Here is a 23922-nt window from a genome sequence, read left to right as displayed (position 1 = left end):
TGACAGCCCGAGCTGGAGGGGGGCCCCTTTTATTGGCCCTACATGTGCACACAGTTGTAGAGGAAGGAGAGGCAGAGGCTGGTGTAGTAGGTGGGGTAGTCCCGCAGGTGGCTGACGTGGGCCGAGGCCGAGAAGTCCACGGCCCGCACCAGCACCTGCTGCTCCAGCCGCGCCACCACCATGTGCTCGATGTCGCTGGCCCGGATGATGCGGTCGGCCTTGGAGTAGAGGTAGAGCTCGGGCCAGCGCGACGACTGCTTCATGAGCGCGTCGTAGTAGTTGATGTGGAAGATGGCGGTGATGGGCGCCAGCAGCAGCTTCACCAGGATGGCCGCCAGCGCGAAGGCCAGCAGCAGGAAGACGCGCAGGGCTGGCCGCTTGTTCTCCAGGATGGTGGAGAGCGCGCGCAGGGCGCCCACCACGTTGCTGTTGCCGGGGGCGCTGTCGAAGATGGTGCCCACCACGCGCAGGTGGCTGAACTGGCGGTGCGTGTGGATCAGGTCCACCACGTAGCGGTACAGCATGACCCCCGCGTTGCTGAACACGTGGAAGAGCAGGGGCTTCTTCTCGATCTCGTAGTCGAAGAGCAGCTCCAGCAGCTTCTTAGCAGGGCCGCGCAGGGAGGGGATGCCGAAGGGCTCCGCGAAGAAGGCCATCTGCCAGGGGGCCGTGTAGCGGATCACGATGCATCCCTGTGGGGCCCAGACCCCCCACCCACAAGGTCAGCGCCAAAGCTCTGCCGCCGGTCGCCGCCGCGCGGGACCAGGGGGACAGAGCGGGGCCCAAAGACCCTCCCCCACCCCCAGGAAGCTGTGGAGGCAGCCTGTCCGAAGCTTGTCAGCAAACATCAAGCGCCTACTCTTTGCAGGCGCAGCCAAATGAGCAGCAGGCCGGCCCTGCCAGAGCTTCCCGGCAGCAGGCACTGGGGTTCAGTTTGGTTTGGGGGGGACTAGGGGAGCCAGAGAAGGCCCCGTTCCCCTTCCTGGGACCCTCCAGGACCAACATCTTCCTTTCCTCCAAGGACCCCCAGGGAATCCCTTCACCATTGCACTCACTGGCTCTCTTTTCCAAATAAGGGGTGCTTCCCTTCCCCCCTCACCCTGGCCTAGGCTGCGGTCTCGGGGTGCTCCTCCCAATGCTGTCCCGCCGCGGCGGGGGGGGGGGGGGGGAGCAGGGATAGCAGTCCACCAGGACCTGTGGATCTTTTACAGTGACTACTGTCTAGCCTTCACACAACGCATCCTCAGTGCCGCCCCCAGCCAGGAGGGGGCAGAGGTGGGCCGGGGAGGGGGCTGGAACAAGGCAGAGCGGGCCCCTCCGGCCTCCCCAGAAGGACCCCACTGCCCCCCCAGGACCCCCGCACTCGCCCTCTGTCTCTGCCCCTCTCCCCCCCTCCAGCCTGGCAGCCGAGCCCAAGGGGAGTCTGGCTTTCCTTCGCTCCCGCCACTCTCCGAGGTCCCCAATAGTTCCCAGCCCTAAGCTCCTTCCCCGACAGCAGGGACCGTGCAAGGAAAGGGTGTGGGGATCATCCAGGGCCCCCCAAGACTCCAGGACCCCCGGACCTTCCCTCGGGCTCAGGGGGGAACAGAAAGACCTTAGGCTTGGCTTATGCAGCCCAGGGGAGTGGGCTCAGAGCTTCTCCATCCACAAGGTCTGGGAGGCAGGACCCTGGGGCCCTCCCTGTCTTTCCCTGGCCATGAATCACACGAGACCCTGTGGACAAGCCCCTTCTCTCTTCTGTGCCTCGAGTTCCCTCGTGGAACCCATCTGCCCTCACAGGAGGGAGATCCTCCAGGAAGCCCCTTCTCCCCGATGGAGGGGGCTGCGAGCCCCAGGGCCTGGGGGCACTACGTCCTAGTCCTTGACCCCCAAACACTTAGGGACCTACTCTGTGCCAGGCCCTGCTGACCTCGAGGAGCTTCCGTTCTATCGGGGACACGCTGTAGCTGGGGAGGAGCTGAGTCACCAGGGGCAGGCGGGCCAGGGCCTGCTGCAGGGGCGGCTCTGGGCGGGGGCAGCTTGTGTGGAAGCAGGGACGGGGCAGGGGGAGCAGCAGGGCCGTGGAGAACACATGTCCCCGAGACAGACGCAAGGGGAAGGGGGAAGAAGCCAGAGGAGGCAGAAGATCAGGCCCAAAGGATGCCAGACACCTGCCTTTTACTCCCTGAAGCTGCCACTATTCTGCTCCCCAAAAACATAGGGCTGGGACTGCCCTGAATAGTCCCCACCCAGGGGGACAGGCTGAGTCCCTGTCAGTCATCAACACCCTGCCCAATGAGGGCAGAGCTCAGTGGGGGGTCATTCAGTGGGGACTAGTCCAACTGGGTGGGATGAGGATGAAAGGGGAGGGGGTGGGTCTGCGTCTGGCCTGAGGGGTGGAGCGGAGGCCCCCAGTCCAGGGCCCGAGAAGCTGCTCTCCCCCAAAGGGCAGAAGCAAACAACCAGGGAACGGGCTTGGGGCCCGTGGCCAGCCACGGGGAGGCCGCCAGACAGGCCGGGCCTCCCCACAGGGCACTCGGGGTCCCACTCCATTACCGGGAATTGCCCAAGCAATTGCCCACAGCCCACAGGAAAGGGCTCCCCGCTCCGCATCTAGGGCCCTGTCACATTATCTGTTTCCTGGGAAAAATGCCTTTTTAAGGCAGCCCAGTCTTGTCCCAGTGGAACAACAGAAAAGGGGATTTGTTCCCACTCGGCCCTGGACAGCCCCCACATCCTCTCGGGGCCAGCCTCCTCATCTGGACTGGAGGAAGACCTTGGGGGAAAGCGCAGGGCAGGGCCCAGGAGGCAGAGGCCGGGCCAGTGGGGAAGAGAAAACCCCATCGCCAGCACAAACACACACACACACACACCCCTCCCCCCCCAAAGCGCTGGGACAGAGGAAACCAGAAGGCAACAAAAATCCTGGACTGTTGGGGTTGCAACAGGGCCAGGCAAGAGCTGCTGGAGAGCCCCCGGGCTGAGCCGACCGGGCCTGGGGGGAAGCTCCGAGCACTGGGCCGTGGGAGGAGACCCAGCCGGGCTGACCCTGGGAGCTCCCTCCGCCTGCCCCCTCACCCAGTGAGCTGCTGCTGGGGCCACCCTGGGCAGCGCTGGGGGCTCTGGGGGTTCCGGGGCCCCAGGCCTGTGGTGAGGGCGCTAAGCCCAGCCCGGCCTCCCGGCCTCAGCCGCTCCCTTTGGCCTGGCTCTCAAGACACTCCCCCTCCCCCACCGACTCCAGCTTCCTCTCCATCATCCCCCTCCGGCCAACCCAACTGGGTCCTTCCCCAGGGAGTCGGGTCCTTCTCTGGCCCGGCTCCTGCTGCCTTTGTCATCCCCGGCGGGAGCCTGGCTGCTAGTGGCCGGCCGTCCGGCATGGAGGCCCTCTGAGGGCTGGGTGGGGCCGTACCCAGCAGGTACATAACCAGTGCTCCAGCCCAGAAAGGAGAAGTGGCAGGAGGGGGGGGGGGGGGGGGGGGGGCCTCGGGCTCCCGGCAGGCAGTGGGGGGGAGGGGGCCCTCGGGCTCCCAGCAGGCAGTGGGGGGGAGGGGGCCCTCGGGCTCCGGCAGGCAGTGGGGGGGCCCTCGGGCTCCCGGCAGGCAGTGGTGAGGGGAGGGGGCCCTCGGGCAGGGAGGAGGCGGCCACGGCCACTCACTCACCCTGTTGAAGTAGATGGCACTGTACTTGGACAGGTTTTTGTCGGTGCAGCCTCCCCAGCCCAGCAGAATCACCACCGGCTGCTGATTCCCTCTCTCCCTTCTCTCTGGGTCTAGGCCTGTTTCTGAAATATAATCCAGGATCAAGCTTCCTCCCAAGCAGAGAGACCGGGCCAGGACGTGGCCCTCCCTCTGCCCTTCTTCCCACCAGCCTCAGACCCCCCTGCAGAATCACACTCGGGCTTTCATCCCAGGGCCGGGGCCTAGAGCTGAGGGACCTTCGGGGGCTTCACGTCCCACCCGGAACCGTTAGCTTGAAGTTGGCCGAGCCCAGCAGTGCCGGTGTCGAGGGCCCGGAGATCCGCCCCCGCCCCCCTGTCCATCCCACCATCCAGCCCTCTCCTCTGCCACCGGGGCAAGGGAGGCCCAGGCCTGTGTCCCCAGGGGCCCCACACGGCCCCCATCGAGGATAAGGCCAGTCCGTGGGCCAGGCAGGGGCCAAACCCTGGAGCTACAAAAAGAGTCAAAAGACAAAGGGGGAGAAACAAGAAGCAAAAATGCACAAGGGGTAAACCGAGGGGCACTAGAATTAAGGAGGGCCAGGAAGGCTTCTAAGAGAAGCTGGAATTTTACCTGGGACTTAAAGGAAGCCGGGAGGCAGAGGGGAGGAAGAGCACCCAGATGGGGGGCAGCAGAAAAATGCCCAAAGCCAAGGCAGGGAGCTCGTCTGGCTCAGCCGGGCCCTTCTCACCAGGCAGAGGGACACAGCGGAGCGTGGGGGGGAGGGGGGAAGGCCTTGGATACCAGAGTGCGGGCCAATGGGGAACGGCGACAGCGCAACGGAGCCCAGGCCCAGCGTGAGCTCAGCGGCCGGCGGGTGCCTAACACCCAAAGCAAGGCTCTCGGGCCGGCTTCTGCAGCCGCGGCCTCGCCAACAGCGTTCAGAAAAGCCCAAAGGCCGACCCCCGACCGGTCCCCGGCTTTAATGTTTCACAAAATTCAACTCCACAAACATCGCGTTCCCAACACGCCAACTAGGAGTCACCGAAAATGAAACAACCTCGTCCTTGAGACCCCCGCGCCCCTCCCCCAGCAAACGCAGCCCTCGAGGCCCTTCCAAGCAGACACGGCTCCTGCTTCAAGGCCTCCCCCTTGTGGAGGAGGGACAGTGTCGAGGGGGGCAGTGGGGGCCGCCGGAGGGTCTGTTTGTCAGGATCAGAAACGGCGGGAAGGGGAGCTCTGGGAGGGGGGTTCCTGGGGTGGCCCCAGAACTGGAATCCTCAGTCCTCCAGTGGGGGGACTGGAGAGGCCGGCCTCCACATTCTCTTCTCCCTAAAAGCCCTCCCTGCCCATGCCTGATGGAGACCCTGCCCGAGAGGTGCCAGGCCCGGGGGCTTCTGGGAGAGGCTTCCCTCCTGTGACTAAGGAAAGGGGATTCTTGAGAACAAGGCTGAGAGGGGCCGAGGGGCGTCTCAGCCTGAGCCCGCCTCTTCTGGCCACATTTCGTGGGCCAGGGTTTGGCGGCAGAAGGAAGCTCGGGGGCACCCAGGCCCAGCCCCCCGGCCAGAACCCCCCAGGGCACAAGGCGAGGGCCTGCGCACAGACCTCCAGGGACCCTCTTCTCAGGGGAACCTCCTTCCTGACAACAAACCTCAACCTGGCCCTGACCACCTCCCCCTTGCTCCCCTGTCCGAGGTCAAGTACAAGGTCCCTCCTGCCCAGGGGCTCCCGCCCTAATCCTTTCAACTAATCTTCACAAAGCAGGCCCTGCCCCTCCCCCTCCGGGGGGCCTCCACTAGCTGGGCTCTCGGTGTCCTCATTAAGTCACCGTGTCCAGACTGACCATAATCCTCCTCTGCCGAGGGCGGAGGCCAGAGAGAGGGTCGCCTCCTGTTTCTGAGATGAGGCAGAGATAGGAAGGGGGGGGTCTGCAAACCCTTCGGTGAGCCCACCCCGCCCCACCTCCTTGGAGAGGGCCCCCCACGCTCACCCCCCCCACGTTCCCGGAGAAACCGGGGCTCTTCCCCAGAGTTAAGAAGGGTCCCTCCCTCACTGCGCCCGGGGGCTCTCCCAGGGCGGCCAGGGCCTGCACCAGAAAGGGACAAAGAGGACGCGTCCTCCAGCTTGACTAAGATTTATGGGAGCGGGGAGGGTGACCTGTGAGTTTCAAGGCTCTGTTAGGAAGAGAGTCAATATATCAATCACTGACCCTTGAACCACAAGGCCAGCACATTCCTGTAGAAATTAATGGAATCGCCACGTCTGGGAGTGAGGGGCGGCTGTCACCTGCAGACCCCCGGGCGCATCCCCGGCCCCGCTGGCCGCTTCCTCCCTGCCCACCCTGCTCCTGGGCACTGGCTACTCCCCTTTTTCGCAAGTTTCTGGCCAGCGCGCTCCGGAGGCAAAGGGCGCCAGCTCTGCCATCTAGGCCTCCGATCTGGGCCAGGAGGATGCCGGGCAAGGGCCGGGGAGGCAGCAGCTGAGAGGCCGGGAGGGGGCAGCTGGCTGCAGCTCCCGGCCCTTCCCCACTGTGAGGGCGAACCCGAGAGCCCTGCCCCGTGACCAGCCCTGCCTCTGGTCTCCTGGAGCCAGGCTCAGCACCAGCCTCAGGCCTGTGGCCACCACACCTCCCACTTAGGCCCCGGAAGCCGGGGCTAATCTGGATCACTGCCCTGACCAGGGAGCCCACGGCCCCAGGAGGGAGGGAGAAATGTCAGAGAATTTCCCAGATGGGGAAGGAAAGAAGGGCAGAGACTCCCAGGTCAGATCCTCTGACTCGGGAGCCAAACCTTCCTTCCTTTGAACCCCAGGTCTGCAGGGGGAGAGAGGAGAGGAAGTGACTTCTGCAGGAGCCCCTCCGGGAAGCCACCCGCGTGCCAGCCTGCGCAGGGGTACGCAGGGTTAGGGCTGGCCCCGGCCCCGCCACACTGACACCTCCCAGGGGTCACAAGAACCAGAGAGGTGCGGCGGGGTTGGGAAAGGTTTCCAGACAGTTGTACACCAGGTGCCCCGACCAGCCCCCAGATCCTTGGGGACGAGCCAGGGGCACACCCTGAGCCCCACGAGGAGCAGCACTAGCCAGTCCTTCCAGGGTGTGATGTGCAATCACTGAGCCCCGAGTCCTGGACAAGAGGAGCCTCCTTGCTCAAATTCGGAGCCAACTGTAGGACGGGGCACAGACTTGTCAGCCCGGGGTCCCAAGCCTGCCCGGAGGGGCCCCGCAGATGCAGCCACAACACTCCCGGCTCTCCCCCAGCGCCTCCTCGCAGTCCCCACTCAGCACGTGGCCTTTACCAGCACCTTTGTTCACACTCCTCGCCTCCCTTTTCCACCTCTTCCAGGAAGCCTCCTCGGGCTGTTCTCCAGACTCCCAAGCCCAGCCCAGCTCCAGAAGCTCCGCTAGGCCCCTGCCATCCATCCCTGCCTTCTCTCTCCTTCAGCTGGGTCCCATCTGCTCCTACTGGGCCATGAGCTCCAGGAGGGCCAGGCTGAGGTCCTTCCCAGGTCTAGTGGCTGAGGCTCCCTCCTCCCTAAGCCTTGAGGTCCTCCTCTATAGAGCAGGAGAGGGCAGGAACTGGACGCTCTCCATGAGCCCTTCCTTGCCAGCTCTGCCAAGCCCCGCTCCTCCTCTTCCCTCTCCCTTCGCAGTCCGTTGGCTGCTCAGGGCCAGATCTGTCCTTGCCTTGTCTGCCACTCACCCTCAGCCCAGGGAAGCCATCGACCGAGGATCAACAAGGGGCCCCGCACCGTAAGCTGAGAACAGGTTTAAAAGGTCACCGAGCAACCTGCCGTCTGGGGGAGGGGATGGGGGGAAGAGGGGGAAAAATTGGAACAAAAGGTTTGGCAGTTGTCAATGCTGTAAAATTACCCTTGGTATAACTTGTAAATAAAAAGCCATCATTTAAAAAAAAAAATTGAAAAAAAGTCACCAAGAATCTCCCAAGACTCGTCCAACCGGCTCACTCCCGCCCACTGCCGGGATCTGCTGCCAGCAGGGCCTAGAGAGCCCCCCTGAAGGAAGGTCTGGGCCAGAAGCTGGATGCCCTTTGGGGCTCGGGTGCTATTTCCAACCCTGCCGCTCACTGAGGGGAAGGGATTCAGACAGGAAGGTATCTGGAAGGGAACAGGGAGCTGGTTTCAAAGAAAGCAGATGACAATGGCTTTCTATTTCTGGGCCAGCAGATAGCCCCTGCTCAGGGGCAGAGGGCACCCACCAAAGCGAGCAAGAATCCACTCTTCGAGTGCCTTGCAAATCGAATCAAAGGGGCTTTAAATGGAAAAGGAGGAGAGAAGAAGGAAACTGCCAAGGTGGATACTCCAAGACAGATCCCACAGAGAGGAGCGACAGCCGAAAAAACGGCGAGCCGGACTCTCACAATGTGACTAATGTGGAAACACGTGTAATGTGATTGCGGGCGTATAACTTATGTCATTGCTTGCAGTCTTGGGGGGAAGGGAGAGAAAAGGAAAATTCTGGAACTCATTACAAAAATGGATGTTGAAAACTATCTCTGTAATTGAAAAAAAAATATTCAGTAGGTAGGGGGGAGATGAGCAGGAAAACAGCCAGAACTTCATTAAACACTGCCGTGATACACCTGACAAGCGGCTCTCCCTCCTGACTCAGTGGGTCTCTCTGCCTTTCCCTCCTTGGCTCCTGTTCTGAACCCTGAGTCCGAGTGACAAACCTTCACAGAGAAAGAAGGCCCTCGGCCCTCTCCCCACTCTGTGCCAGGCCCAACACTCCCAATCCACACGGGATTTCATGGCCCTTCATCATGTGGCTGGCCCTGAGCTTCCCCGAGCATAGGAGATCTTCCTTGGGCAGCAGACCGGGCCCACCACCTCCCTCTTCCTGAACCCTGCCCTCCTTACACAAGCCAAGCTCCTTGAACTTCGGGGGCGGCCCCACAACCTGCTGACCCCGAGCTTCCAGTCGCCCCAAGGAGAGGCTGGAGTCTGGACTAACTTGGTAGCCAAGCCTCCCCTGCGCTGTCCTTGGGTTGCTGAGTGTTTTTCCTACCCAACCTAACCTTGTGCATTCACTCCTATGGAATTCCTCTTATCCAGCTTAGCCCCGTGCTCTGGGTGGCCTGCCAAGCTCCTCGGCAAGCGGGCTCCCCCCTCCCAGCCCTGGATGGGCTGCAGATCTGATAAGCACCTTCTGGCCTTTAACCAAATCATTGATAAGCAGGTAAAAAGGCGCAGATCCCTGGGAGGCCTCTGCCAAGCTGACACGAACCACTGACAGACTCGGAGCTCGGCCACAGCTGGTCTGGAACCCATCCAGTGGTGCCCTATCTCTCCATCTTTCCCGTGAGAACAGGTCCCAGCTCCTGCTAACCTCCAGGTAAATGATTATCTCTGCACTCCCTGACCTAGCGGGTGGTCGGGCAGTCTGTCAGCGGTCCTGGCCACTGCTGCCTTTTGGAGAGATGCCGATCGCCTCTTTATTGGGTCCACAGTCCTCCCGGCAATCACGCTCACTGGCCCACAGCCGCGGGAGTCTGTCCTTCCCTCCGCGTGACTCAGCAGTTAGAGCCACGAGTGTGAGGGACTCCCCCAAAAAGTGTCGTTCACCTGGGCTCACACGAGGCGGCTCAGGGCTCTCTCAGTCCACACTTAACCTGGGTATCGGCTTCCTCTAACTCCTTTCTGTTCTGTCCTTTCCAATCTCCTTCACGGAGAAAACAGAAGCAAACCGGCGGCCTTGGCCCGGCCGCTCCCAGAGAAGGTCCCGCTTTTAGGGCTTCTCTGGCCTGCCTGGACTCCCTCTCAGATCCAGCTCTCCAGTGAAGGTCTGTCTTCCTCCCCCATCCTCTCCTTCTCTCCACTCTCCCCAGCCCTTTCTCAGGGCGGGCCCTCCCTGGACTGCTGCCACAGACTCTGGGCTCCCGCTCTGCTCCGGCTCTCCTGCCATTTCACCCAGTACTCGGCTGCCGAAGGGATTGTCGTAAAGGTGCCACGTGGCTGCTGTTGTGCCAAGGCCAGGAACAAACTCCTCTGCCGGGTGTCTCAAACCTCTGCCCCCTGCTGCGACAGCCTCTCCGGCTCACCGCACCCCCACACACTCCCGGATCCCGTCAAATCGGCCTCCTTGCTCTCCATCCAGAATGCCTCATTTTGATTAAGCCATGGGTCTGTTTTCTCACATTGATAAAATCCATATATTCCTTAAGAATAGGGATTATTTCATTCTTTGCAGCTGTATCGTCAGTGCTTTGCATAGTGCCTGACAACCAGTAGGCATTTTCATAAAAACTTGATTTTAAAAAAAGCTTCATTTCCCACCTCCACGCTTTTGGTCAGGCTGCCTGCCTCCCGTGCCTAGAATGCCCTCCCTGATTTCCTTCATGGTTAGATTTAAGTGGCACCTTCTGCATAAAGCCCTTTCCCCCAGCGGGTGCTGGGGACTCCCCACCACCAGGACCATGTCAGAAAGGACAGAGGCCGGATCTAGACTATGAAGGGCTTTAGGGGGATCCGCAGTCGTAGGTGGGTTTAAGAGGAAGGGAACAGACATTTGTCAAGCTGCTTCTGTAGCAGGCACTAGGGTAAGAGCTTAGCCTCTCCCTTAATCTTCACAACAACTCTGGCTGTTGGCATCCCCACTTCACAGATGAGGGAGATCCTCCACTCCAATTATTAAGACAAAAAAAGGTCAAGTGGCCAAGCAGTTTGCCTCAGTCCCCCAGCTAGTTAGGGGTCCAGAGAGGCCTGACCCCGGGGGACTTCCCACAATGGTCGGACAAGCAGGAAGCATGTGGGGCCACACAGGTCCCTGGGGACCACCAAGGTCAAACCTGCCGAAAGGTTGAGGAAGAAACCGGGTATGGCCACAAGGAAATCCCAGGTGATGCAGAGGGGGTCAAGGCCTGGAAGATGACTATAAAGGTCTGAGAAACAAAGGAGTAAGGAGGTGGACAGTAAGCAGAGACGTCTTTTTCTTGCAATCTGGCTGTGAATGGGAAAGGAGACTCTTGGGGTGCTCTATGCCCCCAACACAAAGACCTCGCCTACTTGGTCTTTGGTCAGCCTGTGCCCAAAACATCCTCTCTCTGAATTTACTCAGTGGCTCCCTATGCCCCCCGTTAGCTTTTAAAACCCTTCACAATCTGCTTCCACCCTTCCAGCCTCACCGGACTTGATTCCCCCCGTCTCCACTCTTCCACAGTGGAATCAGGCCAGACTGGCTTGAGCTCAGTTTCTCGCACATGTGCCCGCCTCACTTTCCACACTGACATCATCCCTCTTCGACCTTCCCAAGCCACATACCCAGCTGACTCTTCTATTTGCTATGTTAGTTGATGATGTATCTATGTCCCGATGGCCGTCCCCCTAAAACACCAGCTTCCTGCAGACGGGGATTTTTTCTCTTAGTGTCTCCAGTTGCCTAGCACCCATTAAGCTTTCACCACTGCTTGATGACTGACAGAGTGAGATGAGAAATGAAGGGGAGGGGAATTCAAAGTCAGTTCTCTTCCCCCTCCAAGAAAAATTTAACTTTTAATATTTTAAAATCAATTTCTCTGTGCTGAACCTCCCTTTCTGGTCCTTCATTCCTTCTCTCACTTATGGATACTGGAAATCCCACCCTTTCCCAAAATCACCCGGAGGTCAGAAATGGATCATGACTCAACCCAGAGCTGGGAGGATGGCTGACGGCCTGGATGACAAAGTCAAGACCCAAAAAGAGCTTAGTAGACTAGAATGGTATTCTGACTTTATTAAGAGATTGAATAGGAATAAAGGTCAAATCAAATGCTTGGATTCCATGTATCTATGTAATATACATACATATATATACACATACATACATACATATATATATATATAAATATATGTATACCCCCATACCGGCTCCGGGAGAGGCTGGATGGAGGAGACGACATTAAGTCACAGCTCCTGAATCTGGGGGCTTCGAGGCCTGCAGGGTCCCTTCCCCCCGTGAGATCCTGTGACTGATCAGTCAGTCTCCCTGAGCCTTGGCTCCCTCCTCCCTCAATCTCAGCAAGCCTCGAGCTTCCTCCCTCAGAGGAGGAGCGTTGTTGGGTCCTGACACGGGCATCCAAGGATGCTTCCCCCCATCCTGTCCTAGGAAAACATCCAGAGCCACCATTTTCTAGGAATGGCTGCGATTCACCAGCCAGCACCACCAGGCCGGCAGCAGGGCACCAAGAGGATGTGCTCCCCCGACAGCCTTGGACCCACGTCCGCGGGCCGAGAGGAGCCGCGCCCCAAGGGCTCAGCTGCTGCGCTGGACAGAGCCGCGGCCGGGAGGGGACCCCATGCCGGGGCGAGTCTGGCCCTCTCGGGGCCTGGGACTAGATGACCTCTGAGGGCGCTGCCAGCTCCCAATGTCAGGGGATCTCAGGGGGCTGGGCGGCCGCGGAGGGAGGGCTCTCCTGTTTCAAGGCATTGTGTCAGGACACAAGGGCTTCGCGGGCCCTCCCCTGTGGGGCGCCCCATCCAAAGCAGGCCAGGAACCTGTCGAGCAGGATCTGGCCATCAGGCAGCAAGGGCAGGGGGGCCGGGGAGCGGGCTCGGCCAAGCGCCTCCCTCTGCCAGGATGCAGGAAGACCCCCCGCAGGGGCCCAGAGGCGCGCGGGAGAAACCGCAGGGTCACGGCGCACGCAAGAACCCCTGCGTGGGGCCCAGGAGGGCCAGGGGGACCCTGCGCAGTAGGGGGGAATTCCTGGGGGGGCGTGCCCAAGGATATCTGAGAGGGGTGTCTGGGGAAGCCCTACGCGGGGAACCGTGGGGGTCCACGGGAGAGCCCCTGCTCGGAGAGCCACGGGGTACGGAGGAACCTGCCTTGGGGATACTCCTAGGGAACATACCAAAGGGCACGTTTGGGGGGGTGTGGGGAGCCCGGAGAGAAGCCCTGCACCCAGCCCGCACTCCCAGCCCCATACCCTGACAGCGCGAGACCGGCTCCGGAATCTGAATGGTCACGTCCAAGTCGTCGGAGCCCATGGCGGGTGGTGAGGCCCTTCCAGGGTTCCCTCCCGGGAACCCTCCCTCCCTCCCGGGCCAGAGTCCCCTGTGCCCGGGACTGGGTCGGGGCTCCGCGCACGCTGGGACCCTCCCTTTCCAGTTCTTCGCCCCGCCTCCCGCATAGGGAACCGGAAATCCCACCCCCTACCCCAGAAATAACCCAATCAGAGATTAGGATCGCACTGTGACCTGCCCAGGCTTCATGGCAACGGCGCCGCTCCGCCCCTGCTCGTGGCCGTCGCGTCCGCAGCCATAGCAACTGCGCTCACTCGCCCCCGCCTGACGTCACGATGTCCCACCCCAGAGGCCCGGAGAGCGTTGTCATTGGCTGCTGCCCGGCAGCGAGACTCCGGATTGGTGATGCGGAGTGCCCCTCGGAAAGCTTCCCTTCGGGAGAGTGAGGTAAGCAAATCTAAGGGTCTCTGGGGACCCTCCGGGAGAGGGAGGCCCTTGAGACTTTGGGGGCGGCCTCGTCCGGAACCCCCCGGGATGCCCGCCGAGTCCAGCTCCTTGTACAGATCAGGAAACTGAGGCTCAGCCGTTGGGCCCAAACCCCTCCACATAGTGTAGGAACTGCAGAAGTATTTAATGAAGCGGAGAAGCAGGGACACAAAGCAGTCGGTCAGACAGCAAGCACTGATTAAGCACCTGCTGTATGCCAGGCTTTGTGCTAAGCGCCCGGGATACAAAAGAGTAAAAGATAATTCCTGCCCTCCAGGAGCTCACGGCGAATGTCATCTTGTGACGCTGCAAAGCCAGACACCGGCATGGCCACACCCATAGCTGTCTGCCGATGTGTCTTGTCTCTATCTCTGGTCTCTCTTATCCATTTATCTGCCTGTCTGTCTTCCCCTATAGGAATGGGAACTCCTTGAGGGCAGGATAAGGTGCCTTTTGTGTCCGTACTCCCAAGGCTTCTTATCTATTCTTACTCCCATATAAACACTCACAGGTGTCAGGGGAATGATACGCTCACCTACTCTTAATCTCCCTTAATCTACCCCACCCCTCCCCCAAAATACCAGGGAGTTTGTCGTTCTCTGCTCCAAACTCAGCCATTTTTACCTCCTGGTGAAGCAGGGGGCGCCTGAGAGAGGGGGCGGGCCCCAGTCGGAGATGCGGAGAAGGCCAAGAGCCTGGGAGGAGCCTCACTTGGCCCGCGCAGGAGCGCCCCCTAGCCCTGGTGCCCGGGGAGGAGGGCGGCATTGCCCGCCAGCTGCCACACACAGAGCCCACCGCCAGCCTTGGGGGAGGAGCCAGGAACCCGGGGCCCAGCAGCACCTCGCTGATGGAGGGGGAGGGGGGAGAGGGAAGGTTCCTGCCAGGACCCGTGGAGATGCAGCTGGGAAGTGCTCCGACACTCAGAAAGTCCTGTCACCGGCCCGGGCTCCACGCCAGAAACGGATGTTCCCTCAGTGGGAATAGCCCTGAGGGAGGCCTGGCTCTGCGAAGCCGCTGCCCCCACGGGTTCCTCCAAGCTTTTCTAAACCTTTCCCAGGAGCCAGTCCCTGCCGATGGACACCACTGTCCTGGGCTAGATGCACCGTCTTCTAGAAAGTACATCTGGGGCAGCTAAATGGCAGAGGATGGAGCCCCAGCCCTGAAGTCAGGAGGCCCCGAGTTCAAATCTGGCCTCTGACACTTAACACTTCCCAGCTGTGGGACCCTGGGCAAGTCACTTAAGCCCAGGCCCCTCAGCAGGGAAAGAGAATTTCTTCCAAGACGCCTGGTTTGTTTTGCATAAACAAAGCCTCACGGGATCCCCGACACTGGCTCTCAGAAGAGAGCTTACGGTTGAAACAGTCAGTTCCTAAGCACTCCTTAAGGACACTGACCAAAGTGCCAGAGATGCCAAGAAATCAGCGAAGGAAAAAGTCAAGAATTCGTTAAGGATAAAAGCGCTCTGTGGAGGGATGGGATACAAGAAGTGAGTGAGTGAGAAAACACGGAACAGGGGCTTAACTACAACACCGGGAGACAAATAAAGAAGCAAGACCCGGCCCACTTCTAACGGGCCCATTCTAACGGACAGACGACACGAAGGGAAGAGCCGAGTTTTATACAGGCCAAAGGAAAGGGTCCCTCGGTCCTCGGGGTGCACAACAGCAAAGTAAACAGTCGTGACTTCTCCAGAGCCATTTGCACGGACAGAATCCTATCTGCTTCTGATGCTGAACCATTTGGCAAACCTAAAGACTCTGGTGATGGGAACTTTCCTTTTGGTGATGGGAGCCGTGGCTACAGCCCCCAGAAGCATTGTCAGGCTACACCTTCCCTGGGGTGAACAGGCCAACAGTCTGGGGGAGTGGAAGAATGTTGCTACTCTTAGGACTCTTAGATTGAAACCCATCCATGGAAACTGGTCAGCAGTTGGTGTTGATGGTGACAAATAAGGTAGGGCTCACAGTGACTTCCCCCCTCGTCGATGGCATGGGGCCCAGACTGGAAGCAGGGTTAATGATCTGGGGGACACTACTGTTGCCAAGAATTTTGGATCTGGGTTCTTTGCTTATCTCCGCCATGATTTGAGGGGTGATGTTGGTTGATTGAGGGAGAAGTTTGATCTTGTCAGCATAGGCTGCCCTCTCTCCCTGTTCTCAAGCAGTTCACATTCTAATGGATGGAGCTAATGGACGAATGAATGAATGAAATGTGAGGGTGTTAGGATATAATCCAAGAGATTCGTTGGCCCCTTGGAGGAGGGAACCTACAGTTAGGGAAGGTAGGGACAACGGCCCTTCAAAGAAGCTTGAGAAGGAGCAACCCGGCAGCTAGGAGATGGACCAAGAGAAAGCAGTCTCCCTGAAACCTTAGGGAAGGCCTTGCCGCTCTCTTGACCCTTCTCTCAAGGCCTCCTTTCCTCATCTTCTGGGCCTGGGAGTTCTTTTTGCCCCAAAGAGGCCTTTGCGCTGCTTCCCTTCCCTCTGAGCTCTTCCAGCGGAGCCATCGAAGCCAGTTTTACTGCACACTCCACGTTGTGATCAGTTGCCTATAAATTAAATCTTTCTTTCCAGAAACCATTTCCCATTACCGCTAATTTGTTTGCTTCTCATTTCCTCTGATCATTAGGGCCTCTGGTTGTAAGCATCAAATTGGAAATAATTTCTTTGACATTTCAAAAAACACTCTTGCCGTACTGAATGCCATTTGGCTGTGACGAAAGAGCGTTCGTGTTGTCAGAGGAGCCGTTAGCTCCAGTCACAGTGTCGCTGACCAAGCGTGGTGCCCACTTTGTCCTGGGTGCCCATGGCGGCCCTGGGCCGACAGCGGGTTACTGCCTTCCCTCACGCCCGCCCCCAGGGGTGCCTTTCGCTGCTCTCCTTGTGTGGGAGCTCCAGCAAATCTGTCTATTCAAGAGCCTCTGGGATTCTTGGGGTGCTGGTGGAGCTTCACACACAATAAGGGCAACCCAAAGGGAGGATTCCTGCTACAAAATGCTAGCCTTCGCACAAGAAGGGCCATTACTTCTTTGGAAAGTGGAAGACCAGCTGGACGGATGAGTAGGGATGCTGAGCTGGAGGGGCCGAGAGATGTTGTCCCAAACGGGTACTTCAGCACTTTGTGGAAGGCCCAGCATCCTGGTGGGAGCATCCACTGACAAGGCTGGTGTTTGCCTCCCTCGGGAAACATTCTGATGGAATATGTATGTGACTATGGGCTAAGAAGTCCAGCAAAAGGGCCTGATTAGGGGCAGCTAGTTGGTGCAGTGGATAGAGCACCAGCCCTGAAGGCAGGAGGACCTGAGTTCAAATCTGGCCTCAAACACTTAACACTTTCTGCCTGTGTGACCCTGGGCAAGCTGCTTAATCCCAGTTGCCTCAGGGGGGAAAAAAAGAAAGAAAAGGTCCTGATTAACTGGAGGACCTGGTCACTTCCAGCTGGAGGAATACTTGAGATGGGCCAAGAAGGAAAAAGACACCACAGAATGCCAGGATCTCAGGGCCTTCAGAGACAGCTGAGCCATTTGTGAATATCCATGGCTGAATCTCCATTAAAACATTTCCAACAAGTTCTCCAAGAAGGGGTATACCCACTGTTTCACCATGGCAACAGATCTATATGGAGGCTGATGTGGAAAGCGCCTTTGCAGCCCCGAGAGTTGGCAGGTAAAGATCTAGGACTAGCAAATGGGCCAGATTCTACAGAGGATCTTAGCGAACATGAAAGAGTAATGAGAGGTGAGGTGAGAGGAACATGTTGGAATCAGATTGAAAAGGATGTTGAATTAGGCTGGATTCTCTATTTTCTTTGGAAAATAATGGGGAGTCACTGGTAAGTTTTTTAATAGGGCTACGATTTGGTCAGTCCTGTGTCTTAGGAAAATTGTTTTGATAGCTTTAGAAAGAAGTAACTCGGTGCTTTGGAAAGAGGGCTGGATTTGACATAAAATGCTCAATAAGCATTAACTACGTGTTAAGTACTGCAGCTGTGAGGTAATTTATTAAATGCTACAGGTGCAAGGTAATTTATTATAAATGATAACAGCTAGCATTTACATAGAACTTTGCAAAGAATATTATTTCATCTTAATCTCAAATCAACTCTGGAAGGTAGGTTCTATGATTAGCCCACTTTCCAGATAAGGAAATTGAGTCAGATAGGAGTTAACAGACTTTTGAAGGATCACACAGCGAGTAACTATCAGAAGCATGATTTGAACTGTGTTTGGATTCTAGGTCCAGCACTCTATGCACCGCATCACCTAATTGCTCAAAATAAAGGCAAACAACAGTCCCACATTCTAGTGGGGGAGATCATATGCAAATAGCTGTGTACATATAAAATATAGATCATGTGCGGAGGAGGTAATCTCTGAGGGAAGCCATTAACAGTGAGAGGGACCAAGAAAAAAGGTAAGATTTGAACTAAGTCTTAACGGAAACTAGAGAAGCTCAGAGATAAAGATTCTAAGGGCGAGTATTTCAGGCATAAAGGACTTCCAGTGCAAAGCTAGGGAGTTAGACGATGCACCATCTTGTATAAGGAACAGCAAGAAAAAAGTATCCCTGGATAGAAGAGTAATGTGGAGGTCAACAAAATGTAAAAAGACAAAAAGGAAGAAGGCATCTCTGAAAAGTAGAAGATCAAAGAGAAATCAAGGATTCAATGAGATAGCTAGAAATAGGAGAACAAAACCAAAATAGAATAAAACGTAAGCTATGTTATTTAAAAAAAAAAAAAAAAAACAACTGGCCTAGTAAATGGACCAAAGAGAGAGAATTTAAGAATCATTAAATCATGATTTTAAAAGCCTGGACATTATAGTTTATTTTTTTCTTTTTTTTAATTTAATTTTATTTAATAATAACTTTGTATTGACAGAATCCATGCCAGGATAATTTTTACACCACATTATCCCTTGCAATCACTTATGTTTCGTGGACATTATAGTTTAAGAAATGATAAATGTAAACTGCCTAAATCTATTAAAACCACATAGTAATGTATAGGAATCCGTTCTAAAAGGAAAGGTCCTAGCCAAAATCCAAAGTTCCCATGTGAAAGGGAAAATATTGCCATTGTCCAAAAAGAAGTAGTTCAAGTATCAAGGAACCACAGTCAGAATCATGAGTATAATCCTACTGGAGACAGAAATGGATCTTTGATGGATTAAAGGATTTTCAAGCATTTTGGATGAAAAGACCAGGGCTGAGTAGGAACTTTGAAGTACAAACATGAATCATAAGAAATCTAGAAAAGCCGTCCACATCCCTGCAAAATAATACAACAGTTTCCTGCAGCTGAAGCCTAAATGGAAAAGGAAAATGGTTTGTTAATCTAGATAAGACCGAGAAAAAGGAAATAGAGCTGCTACCCCTTCCAGCGAGTCTGAGAACAGGATTCTTGCCTTCACTCTTCCTGTTCCAGTACTCAGTCATATGGAACTTGGAAAAATGCATTACCGTTCTAATCGATAGCTGCTAGTGAAACAGCAAAGCTGTGGCTCAAAGAGGCCTCGGTATCTGAGAGGAGGAGCTGGACTGCACAGACAGCTCTAAAGCCATAATCCCGCGGCACTGAAAAGCACATTAGGTCATCCAGAGCCTAGGCCAGAGCGCATGCTGTGGAAATGGAAAGCAAGGCTCCTTTTGTGCATGCATTTGCCTCTTTTTGTATCCCTAGTGCTTAGCATATTAGGAGTTTAATAAGTATTTATTGACTGACTGACTCCCTCCTCTCCAACAAGTTAACTCAAGTTCGATCAAACATGAACCCCGTTGTTATTTTTTACTTTTACCAGTTGGTCAGAACATATTTAATTCATAGTAAAGTCACTTAATGAAATAGAAAGTTAAGATATACAAAATATTTGAATCTTAAAAACACTTTTTCTTGGCTAGGCCATTGGGGTTAAGTGACTGGGTCACACAGCTAGGAAATGTTAAGTGTCTGAGGCCACGTTGGAACTCAGGTCCTCCTGACTTCAGGGGCTGGTGCTCAACCCACCGTGTAGCTGCCCTGAATCTCGAAACATTTAGACAGATTCAGAGAAGTTTGGAAGAGGGACAAGGTTTGGGAGAAAGATAATTTGGGACATGTTGAGTTCAAGATATCTAATAGGACATCCAGGTAGAAATGTCAAGCCAGCGTCTGGAAATAGGAGACCATGGAGCCCAGGAGTTCCATGACACGGTGCTGGGCCTGGAGTCGTGAGAGACATCTGCAGAGATAGTGGTTGAGTCCGCGAGAGCCAATGAAATGGGCCAAAGAGAGGCCCCCGTGTACAGCCCTGCCCACGAGGTGGGCCACCCTTGCAGAGGAAACTGAAGATATAACAGAGAAGGTTTGTGTGCGTCCAAGTTTGCAAGCCAGCTCTCCTCCGATCTTCTCAAAGACTTTACCTTTCTGTGCCTCTCCTTGACTCCCCTTCTCTTCTCGGGGTTAACAGTCCTCGTCACATGGTATAGCCTTGCTCCGTCGCCCCCTCGTCACTCTGTACCTTACCCCTCCCCTCATTGAATGGTGCGACCTAGAACCGAACCAGCAACGCTAGTGAGTCCTGGCGCTCAGCGCCTTTCTCCTGGCGCAGCCCCGGATCTCCACAGCCCCAAACTGATCCTGAAGGCTGCTGGGGTACTAGAGGTGGGGGAGGGCGACAGCAGGAGCAGATAAAGCCCTGGGTTTGGAGTTCAAGCCTCTGGGTTGGATTCCTGGCTCTAGGACTTAGGGCAGCTTCCCACAAGCCCCCTCCCCTCCCTGAAGGGAACTTTCCATCCTCATCTATGAAATGGGCACCTGGGTTTATCAAGGAGACAGATTCAATGGAAGCAGAAATGCACCCTTGGACCTTAATGTCCAAAGGTCACCCTGAAACTCTCAGCCAAGAGGTCCCCGGGGTCAGAGGGGGAGAGAGGGTCCCTGGGAGGCTATTGCCCCGCCAGGGACAGTGAGCAGGCCAGGGGTTGGAAGGCCATTTGTCCTGTCATAGTGGTGTGAGTCAGCACCCTGAATCCCAGGTCACAGAACTCTCTAGCAGTTTAAACATTAAACTTGACAGGATTGAAAACCCCTGGCAGCCAGCGTCGCCTCCCTCCTCACTCCCCAGCCCGATACCTCCCTTCTCCCTGCTCTCCGGGAGAATTCATTGTGATCAGACCTCACCCTCCCAATCAACTGGCTTTTATAAGCACCTACTATGTGCCAAGAGCTGCTGGAAAGCCTGGAATTACACACACAAAAAAAGGGCCCAAGCTCCAGGAGCTCATAGTCTGACGGGAAGAGTCCAGGCGCACACAATTATGGTGGCAGTCACTGTGGTGGGAAGGATGAGAAGGTGGGAAAGGAAGGAAGGGACCCTTATAGAAGAGGCTTATTTTATATTTGCTTCTAGTCAGCAGCTGGTCCAGACCATGGTCAGGTGAATAAAGTGTCCCCACGTAGCTCAGAGAAGACAATGATATGGCCCAATATAATTATTTAAAAGCACCTACTATGTGCCAGACACTGCACTAAGCCATGGGGATACAAATAAGATCAAGATTAATACCTGCCCTCCAGGAGCTCACAGTCTAATGGGGAAAGCAGAAGGGAAGAGATGGCTGCGGTTTAGCCACCTATAAAGGGAAGCTGAGGGAAGAGGTTTTTGCTTTGACCTCTGGCCTTCCAAAGGAGGTAGGGAAGGGGGGAACAGAGCAACTGTGGCGGGGGTGGGGGGGCAAATGAGGTGTGAGTAGCAAAGCTGAGGGGCGGCTGGGTGGTACAGTAGATAGAGTGCCAGCCCTGGAGTCAGGAGGCCCGAGTTCAAATTCAACCCCAGACACTTACTCACTTACTAGCCGTGGGATCCTAAACAAATCACTTTGCCCCAGCTGCCTCAGTTTCCTCATGTGTAGAAGAAAAGCACTGGAGAAGGAAATGGCAAACCACTCCGGGATCTTTGGCAAGAAAACCTTGAATGGGGTCTCAGAGTGGGACACGACTGAACCGACTCCACAACAGCAAAGCTGAAGCCGTCTGCAGAATGATGAGTTCATTCCTGTCCCTGAGGGGGGCCATGATGTACATGGTGGTGAGATCAAGACTAGTCAGGGATCTGGCAACAAATGAGACCCTCTGCTCTCGGGAAAGGTCGATAAGCCTGTTCTCTGCCCAGGGACGAGACCGGGAGGAAGAGATGGGGGTCACTTCAGCTAGATAGGAGGAAGGACCTCCTAACCAAGAGAACTGTCCCAGTGTGGGATGGGCTGCCTCAGCAGAGCATCGAAGGATCCAGAACTGCCAGCCCTCCCTCCTCTGCCAGGGTCAGCCCACACCTGGCCCCCCACCCTAGAGGAAACCCTTGAGGAGCCAGAGAGAATCCAGAGGGTGACCAAGATGCAGAAGGGGCTTGAGTTCATGTGTCTCATGGAGATCTGTTGGAGGGGAGCCTGAGAGCTGTGGCCAAGGGCTTGAAGGGCTCTCCTGTGGAGGAGGGTCTGCTTTGTTCTGTCCCCCGAGGTTAGAACCGGAGGCAGATGAAGCAGGGTGCTGGGAGAGACTTCCTAACGGCTGATGGACGGCTCACACCTGGAGGACATCGGTGCACGCATTGACTCCTCCCCACCAGCCGGTGACAGGGGCCATCATCAATGGGATTACTATCCCAGAAGCACCCACTCCACAGGGTCTTTGGGGGGAGGGCAGTGAAACAGCAGATTCAGGTACTTGGCAAACCTTCGGGCCTTTTCTGTGAGTGGGAGCTCGAGTCCCCATTTCACAGACAGGAACCGAGGCCCAGAGACTTTGGGCACTTGCTCAGTATCACACAAATAGCGAATGCATGAGAGCTGACCCAGAGGGAAGCAGGTCACCTGGCCGGGCTGGACAACTGTGTAAAGTATTATTGCCCTTGGGGAGTGAGGGGAGAAGCTTCAAGGTCTCTGAAGTTCTGTCTGACCTTTGGTCATTTTCTGTACTTTCTGAGGGGCTGGGGGTCAGAGGGCAGAGGACAGGGGGCAGGTAGCACTTTTCCAGCTTTGGGGGACGGGAGATGCTGAAGGTTGTTCCACCGGCTCTCACAGGGTGGGACCAGGCCAGCCGCCTCCAAGCCATTCAAGGTGACTGGGGACTTCCCAGTTTTGCCTCCACAGGCACCGGGGGGCTAACCTGTTTGGGTTCCAGGGGACGAGCCCATTGTCCACTGCTTTCAAGCCTCTCCGGGCGGGAGGAGGGCACGGGAGTGGTCCCTGGAAAGGACGGGTGGCCGTGCACCCGGTGTCTCCACACAGGGCAGATCATTGCTCCCGAATAAAACGCTGAGAGCAGGCCCCATCAATATCTCAAATCCGCGTACGGAAATGTTCATTTAGAATCAATTTTAGGGTGTTTCAGACGGTAAAGTCCTTTTAACTAGATCTCTGGTGAGGGTGCAGAGGCGGTTTATGGGGCTGTAAATTCTGGGCCGAGCGGTCTCAGTGCAGTGCACGTCTTCCCTGCTCCGAGCCGTTCCCTCCGTCCCAGCCGGGGCCCCTGCGAGCATTGTTGCCCAAATATTCTGTAAATCACCGGCAGGCCCGCGCTAATGTGAAATATGACTTTCAGTCGTCTGTTAGACACAAGAGGAGCGCCCGCCTCACGCCCATCACCACTAACATTGGTTATGGGTAATAACACTTTCCATCACAACTATTTTTGGAAAACGGGTTTATTTTAGACCTTCCCTCCCCCAAAGGATACACTGAAAACACTCTGCCAAGGACACAGCCTCCTACAAGCCACAGCCCATTAAGCCAATGAGGAAACAGAAACTTTCCTCCCCACCCTGAACTTCTTCAGAGGGAAAAAGAAAAAGGAAAAAGCAGGCGTGGGGAGACCCAATAAAGCAGACAAGGTTGCCCACGTGTGAGGCCCAGGGAAGCCCCTTTCCCGTGTTCGGAGGGAGGCATTGTGGGGTGACTGGGACCCCCACCTGGAGGGGCTGACCATCCTCCAGCTGCTAGCTTCAATAGAGGCCCCGAACAGCATAAATGGGGCAGCCCTTGGAGGCGGGGAGGCTGGATGCCTCAGCGGTGGTCGGACTGCCTCCGGGGGCCCCAGGGTGCTGGGGGGGCTCCGGCCGGCCGGCCCACCAGCTTCCTCCCTTCGGCCACAGGTTTGCTGCAAGCCCCAGACTCATGACCTCCATCAAGGAGCAGGCGGCCATCAGCCGACTGCTGAGCTTCCTGCAGGAGTGGGACAACGCCGGCAAAGTGGCCAGGTGCCACATCCTGGACAGGTTCATCAGATTCAACCACAGCAAGACGGCCCCAGAGCTGGAGCAGGAGTTTTCCCAAGGGGCCAGCTTGTTCCTGGCGCGTCTGACCACGTGGCTGCGACTCAGGTATCCTTTGCAGCCAAGCTTTTGCCCCTGAGATGCTGGGGGGAAGGGCTGGGCTAAAGTCTGTCAGAGCCTCCACGCTCTCCAATCCAAGTCAATAAACATTTATTTAGCACCTACTATATACCTGGCACAGGGCTCCCGATAGCGCTCTGAAGAAGGCCTTGAGAGGAAGTGGGGGGGATGCTGTCCCCCAGGAATCTTCCTCCATTGGAGGGAACCTGAGGCAGAAGTAAGGAGGGAGAGGGTTCTAGTCAACAAGTCAAAAAATCTTTGTTAAGCACTTTGTTAAGCACTTTGTGCCGCGAACTGTGCTAAGCCCCTGGGATACAAGCACAAGCAGAAAGACCCTGCCCTGGGGAACCTGTAACCTAATTGGGGCAGGGGGACACAGAACAGAGGCCCAGCCGGCCTCCTAACTTGGAGGATCTGGGAGAGAGGCCGCAAAGGTGGAGGGCGCTTCCAGCGTGGAAAGTGTTCCAGGCCCGAGCTGAG

The 23922-nt window shown here is 56.4% G+C and overlaps 2 protein-coding genes across 6 annotated transcripts in view; one reads left to right on the top strand and one right to left on the bottom strand.

Annotated features, from left to right (window-relative positions):
• TMEM53 (transmembrane protein 53) lies at window positions 1-12746 on the bottom strand. Of its 4 annotated transcripts, none has more exons than XM_051999890.1 (3): window positions 12551-12746; window positions 3639-3760; window positions 1-692 (listed from the first exon to the last, which is right to left on the bottom strand). In XM_051999890.1, exons 1-3 carry the CDS (start codon window positions 12609-12611, stop codon window positions 39-41), a joined length of 837 nt encoding a protein of 278 aa, XP_051855850.1. In that variant the 5' UTR covers window positions 12612-12746; the 3' UTR covers window positions 1-38. The 4 variants fall into 4 exon arrangements, with proteins under 4 accessions (XP_051855850.1, XP_051855851.1, XP_051855849.1 ...); XM_051999891.1 differs by having other exon boundaries at window positions 3639-3754; window positions 12551-12743; XM_051999889.1 differs by lacking the exon at window positions 12551-12746 and adding an exon at window positions 6936-7082.
• A 76-nt stretch (window positions 12747-12822) lies between these two features.
• Window positions 12823-23922, top strand: part of ARMH1 (armadillo like helical domain containing 1) — a 44579-nt gene continuing 33479 nt past the window's right edge. Inside the window, exons 1-2 of one of the 2 annotated variants that reach the window (XM_051999883.1) lie at window positions 12823-13034; window positions 23203-23430. In XM_051999883.1, the coding sequence (XP_051855843.1) occupies window positions 23225-23430 (206 nt within the window). In that variant the 5' untranslated portion in view covers window positions 12823-13034; window positions 23203-23224. Of the gene's footprint in view, window positions 13035-22286; window positions 23431-23922 lie in introns of those variants that run through there. The other variant, XM_051999882.1, reaches the window with a different exon arrangement.

Source organism: Antechinus flavipes, chromosome 4 (assembly GCF_016432865.1).
Source record: "Antechinus flavipes isolate AdamAnt ecotype Samford, QLD, Australia chromosome 4, AdamAnt_v2, whole genome shotgun sequence".
NCBI lineage: Eukaryota > Metazoa > Chordata > Mammalia > Dasyuromorphia > Dasyuridae > Antechinus > Antechinus flavipes.
Note: the sequence above shows the minus strand (reverse complement) of the source record. Positions and strands in the feature narration are given on the sequence as shown.